Source organism: Triticum urartu, chromosome 1A (assembly GCF_056163025.1).
Source record: "Triticum urartu cultivar PI428250 chromosome 1A, HENAU_Tu73, whole genome shotgun sequence".
NCBI lineage: Eukaryota > Viridiplantae > Streptophyta > Magnoliopsida > Poales > Poaceae > Triticum > Triticum urartu.
In genome coordinates this window covers 577,987,568-577,992,370 of record NC_141873.1, presented here as the reverse complement: position 1 = coordinate 577,992,370, position 4,803 = coordinate 577,987,568, and the positions used below count along the sequence as shown (strand labels likewise).

At 52.7% G+C, this 4,803-nt stretch overlaps 1 protein-coding gene across 1 annotated transcript; it reads left to right on the top strand.

Moving 5' to 3' along the window:
• Positions 1 to 4,110, top strand: LOC147992976 (TPR repeat-containing thioredoxin TTL1-like). The gene is made up of 7 exons (XM_087532857.1): positions 1 to 1,100; positions 1,603 to 1,804; positions 1,920 to 2,104; positions 2,182 to 2,515; positions 2,597 to 2,801; positions 2,999 to 3,105; positions 3,212 to 4,110. The coding sequence occupies exons 1-7, from the start codon at positions 202 to 204 to the stop codon at positions 3,371 to 3,373; spliced, it is 2,094 nt and encodes a 697-aa protein (XP_087388983.1). The 5' UTR covers positions 1 to 201; the 3' UTR covers positions 3,374 to 4,110.
• The last annotated feature ends 693 nt before the right edge of the window (positions 4,111 to 4,803 follow it).

The window sequence follows — 4,803 nt, the reverse complement described above, 5'->3', positions numbered from 1 at the left end:
CCACCCCCCACCCCACCCCCACCCCACCCCCCTGTGGCCTCTCCATGACCCCTCCGACCCAACGCCACCGCCACCGCGCTTGACTCTTGCTTGCTTGGACTTCTCTGGAGCTTGTCTTGCTTGCTAGCTAGCTCGGTCGGGCGTGTTCTTGCATGCCTGCTTGGTCACTGAGGGGGTGGCGCTGGTGGTGAGCGAGTGGCCATGGCGTCGTCGGAGGCCGACCGGGTGCGCCGGCTGACGCTTGAGGCGGGCGGGGGCGTGGACAGGGACAAGCCGGACTCCAAGCGGGACGTGTTCGCGGATCTCGGCTCGCCGGTCTCGCCGCTGCGGCTGCGGACCACGCCGTCGTCGTCCTCCTCCTCCGCCGGGTCGGCCAAGTCGCCGGCTCTGTGCAATGCGGCCGCGGCGGGCGGGAGGGGCGGCGGTGCTCGCAGCGTGAGCGGGAGGGGGAGCCACTCGGGCGAGCTGGCGGCGGAGAGCGGCAGCGGCAGCGCCAGCAGCAACCCGCCGCGGCCGCCCGGGCACCGACGCTCCGGATCTGGGCCGCTGATTTTCTCCGGCGGGAGCGGCAGCTCGGGGGGCGGTGGAGGAGGGGGCGGCGGGAGCACCGCGAGCTCGCCGCTCACCAATGCGCTCCCCACCGGCAACATCTGCTCGTCCGGCCGCGTCGCGCCGGCGCCGGCCGCGCCCCGGCCGCGCGCGCGCCCGGACGTGCTCGGATCCGGCACCGGCCACTACGGCCACGGCAGCATCATGCGGGGCGGCATGGCTCCCGCGAGGAGCGGCGGCATTGACGCGGCGACGCTCGCCGGCAGATCTTCGAGGTCCCCAGCGAGCTTCCCGGCGCCGCCGGACAGCCTGCAGGAGGTTACCCGGGCCGGGAACGAGCTGTACAAGCAGGGCCGGTACGGCGAGGCGCTGCGGCACTACGACCGCGCCCTGGCGCTCTGCCCGGACAGCGCCGCGTGCCGCGGCAACCGCGGCGCCGCGCTCACCGGGCTCGGCCGCCTCGCCGAGGCCCTCCGCGACTGCGAGGAGGCCGTCCGGCTCGACCCGGCCAGCGGCCGCGCCCACGGCCGCCTCGCCGCGCTCTGCCTCCGGTGAGACCCGCTCCTTCCCTTCTCCATGCATATCTCCGGCTGCATTTCGTTGGATCCCCGAATCCATTGGTCCACACAGATCTTGTGTTCTCACCATGCTTGCCACTGTTGCTTGTGTGCTAAGCACTTCCTTGCAGATAGTACATCGGCAGCAGCTGCTATTTTGCTTGTCCTCGAAGCAAACAACTTTGATCTTGCAGCTAGCCAGCTACAAGAATACATCATTTGAATTCTCTAATTAATTTGCATGCTGCGAAGAATGGAAAAGAAAGATTGCATCATTTGTCGGTTCATTGTAGTCAATTAATGTGTTCTTAATGCGCTTTGCATCGCAGAATTCGGTTCAAATGGAGTGCTTATCTGCATTGTGCATTGTGCATTTAGACCAGAATGTGGTCCTAAATTATCGTTTCGATCCGACGATAACGCCGGTAGTGTCAATGTGCGGTAATCGCGCGCTCGAATTGTGACTGAAATGGCATTTCTGATGGCCACATTGCAGGTTTGGGATGGTTGAGAAGGCAAGGAGGCAGCTTACGCTGGCCGGGAACGCGAACCAGTCTGACCCTGCTGAGTGGCAGAAACTTCATGAGGTGGAGAGCCATCTGGGGAAATGCATGGACGCGAGGAGGATCGGAGACTGGAAGAGCGCGCTGAGGGAAGCAGACGCCGCCATTGCCAACGGAGCAGACTCCTCTCAGCTGGTAACCTCTCTGGCCTTATAGCCTGTGACATTTTTCATCCTATAAAGATACACTGTCATTTTGCGGTCAGCGTCAGAATTCAGTTCCTAACAATGAACCCATGTTTCTTATGCAGCTCCTTGCCATGAGGTCCGAAGCGCTTCTCCGGCTTAACAAACTAGAGGAGGCCGATTCGACTATTACAAGTTTGCTGAAATTGGACAGTGCATCCCTATCTTCAATGTCCACCAAACTGTCAGGCATAGTAGCTGATTCATATGTACATGTTGTGCAATCCCAGGTCAACATGGCATTTGGGAGGTACAATTCTAAAACACACCGATGGACTACAATCATTTTCATTTTCCGGTACAAGCATTGAAAGTCGGTTTCTGCAGGTTTGATGCAGCTATTGCCATAGCTGAGAAGGCCAGAGCTATTGATCCTGCAAATGCAGAGGTTGGATTGATCCTGAATAACATGAGGCTAGTTGCGCGGGCTCGAGCTCAGGGTAATGATCTTTTTAAGGCGGGCAAGTTTGCCGAGGCATCTATCGCCTATGGTGAAGGGCTCAAGCATGAGTCCTCAAATCCAGTGTTGTACTGCAATAGAGCAGCTTGCTGGTCCAAGTTAGGTCGGTGGGCGAAAGCCGTTGAGGATTGCAATGAGGCGCTGAGGATCCAACCTAGCTACACAAAAGCTCTCTTAAGGCGGGCAGCGTCTTACGCAAAGGTAAGCAACTTACATAGGTTGACATGTTCCTGGTTACTCACCTAGTATGCTATTGACACCTCTCTGTTGGCATTGTTTTAGCTTGAGCGTTGGGTTGATTGTGTGCGAGACTATGAGGTGCTTCGCAAGGAGCTTCCTGGCGACACGGAGGTTGCGGAGTCATTGTTCCATGCCCAAGTCGCGCTGAAGACAACCCGTGGTGAGGAGGTATCAAATATGAAGTTTGGTGGAGAGGTTGAGATAGTTACCAGCATAGAGCAAGTCCGGGCTGCTATACATTCGCCCGGTGAGTTTTTCCTTTACAAGTTTTTCCTCAGCTGTTATAATTATTTTTTCATGTCCTTAATTATGCTAGATTGCTAGTATTGTTCAGTTACCCTCATGCTTTGCGCCAGTTCTATACTTGGAAACTTATCAAGATTTTCTTGCATATACTTATCTGTAGTCGGTTAAGTAGATGTCCTGACTGATTTAAATGTTCAGGGGTGACTGTTCTTTACTTCATGGCAACAATGAATCAGCAGTGCGCACAGATTACCCCATCAGTGGATGCCCTTTGTTCCGAGTGCCCTTCGGTGAATTTTCTGAAGGTAATAAACCTAACAACTCTCTTTCTCTGTGTATATATATCAACTGTAGCAATCTGTAAAAAGCTTCCAAGTTGCTAACTGATCCCTTGCATATGCAAACTTGCAGGTAAATGTTGATGAGAGCCCAATGATTGCAAAGGCAGAGAATGTGCGCGTAGTCCCGACATTCAAGATATACAAGGACGGCGCACGGGTGAAGGAGATGATCTGCCCGAGCTTACACGTTTTACGCTATTCAGTGAGGCACTATGCTGTCTCCAATTCTTGAGGAGGTCATACAAGTGGCAGTGTGGCACCCAAACTAGTCCTTCGATGCATAGAGTCCCCCGGTCGATTGCCGGCATTTTACCAACACATTTTTTCTATAGAATCAGCCCCTCCACAGCACCTCAGCAGCCTCCATTGAGCATGAACCAAATTAAATTTTGTACATCAAAGAGTTTGCCATCACCCCCCATCCTGTTGCTAGTCCCGAGTCCTGACCCTTCATTCGACCTATTCTTGGATCATTTAGGCTCCCTCATTTCCTACTATCACTAGTACCCATCATTGCACCAGCCTTGAGCAATTCTTTCATCTCTTGCAACTCTGCTCTCTGCCACCTCAGTTCATCATTCTATACATTCTGCCCCGCCCCGTAGAAAGACGAGAAAAATAAAGCTCCTGACATATTTTTAGATGCATGCCATTGTTAGAGAGGGAGGAGGAAGAGATAAGAAGAGGTCTGCCGGGCGCCGGCTTCTTCATTACGTGTACATAAATCATATTATAGCAAACAAAAATTGGAGGATTGGTTATTCTGCGGAGGAACGAGCGGTCGCGCCATTTTTGGCGTCGGGCCAGTTTCCATTTGAGTTGAGAAGGATGTTGATGTAATCTGGTAGGAAGGTTGTCATTTTCATGTCCTGAGGAGGGCCATGTGGCGCTGATGTGATACATATACATGCTGACATTTCTTTCTTTCTTTGTTTCTATGAATAAAAATAGCCCGACATTCATTCTTTCTGCCCCATTTGTGCTCTGCTCACTCATGCTGCGGTTGAGCGTCTTTTTTTGTTGTCTCCTGTTCTTGCAAATCCTCCATTTTTCTGGCCTTGAAGATCAGCTCGTTGCTATACCTAGCAGAGTTGACAAAAGTGCCAGCATTGTTTCCTTGGAACAAAAGGCGCCATTTTCGCCAATGTTACAGAAACAATTGCTACTTACTGAACTGCATTGCACATTGCTGGCTCAGAAATTTTTCTTAACTGTTGTATCGCAATTGTTCGGTTTGCTACGCGTATCAGTCGCAATGCCCGCTGAAACTGAATTTCAACCAGCCAACCGAATGAATCCTACACGATCGAAAATGGCGAATTTTCTTTTGCCAAAAAGGAAAATCAATACTTTTTTTGAAAAAGAGGATGAGCCCCAGCCTCTGTATCTGAACGATGCATGCAGCCACAAAGGAAAATCATACCAGAGTATAATTTTTTTGCTCAGGTTTTGGCAAACAGTTGCGGCAACCAAACTTGCAATGATTCGTGGCTAAACAATCACCGACTGTCCGTTAATTGGCACCCTTTATTTGCTCCTGTGGCTGGTCGCTCAACACTTGGCATCAGGCCAGCAAGGCAGCACTCAAGTTTAGTTTAGTTCGTGGGCACAGCTGCCTCGGAGTAAGAGAAAGGGAAGACTTTCTCGTCTCTGGATCGAAGA

What these genes read in the sequence shown, in the direction of transcription:
- LOC147992976 (XM_087532857.1), top strand. Translation starts at nt 202, where the DNA reads ATGGCGTCGTCGGAGGCCGACCGGGTGCGCCGGCTGACGCTTGAGGCG. An exon ending in CTCGCCGCGCTCTGCCTCCG is followed by an intron (nt 1,101 to 1,602) that starts GTGAGACCCGCT and finishes GCCACATTGCAG; the next exon opens with GTTTGGGATGGTTGAGAAGG. An exon ending in CTTCGGTGAATTTTCTGAAG is followed by an intron (nt 3,106 to 3,211) that starts GTAATAAACCTA and finishes GCAAACTTGCAG; the next exon opens with GTAAATGTTGATGAGAGCCC.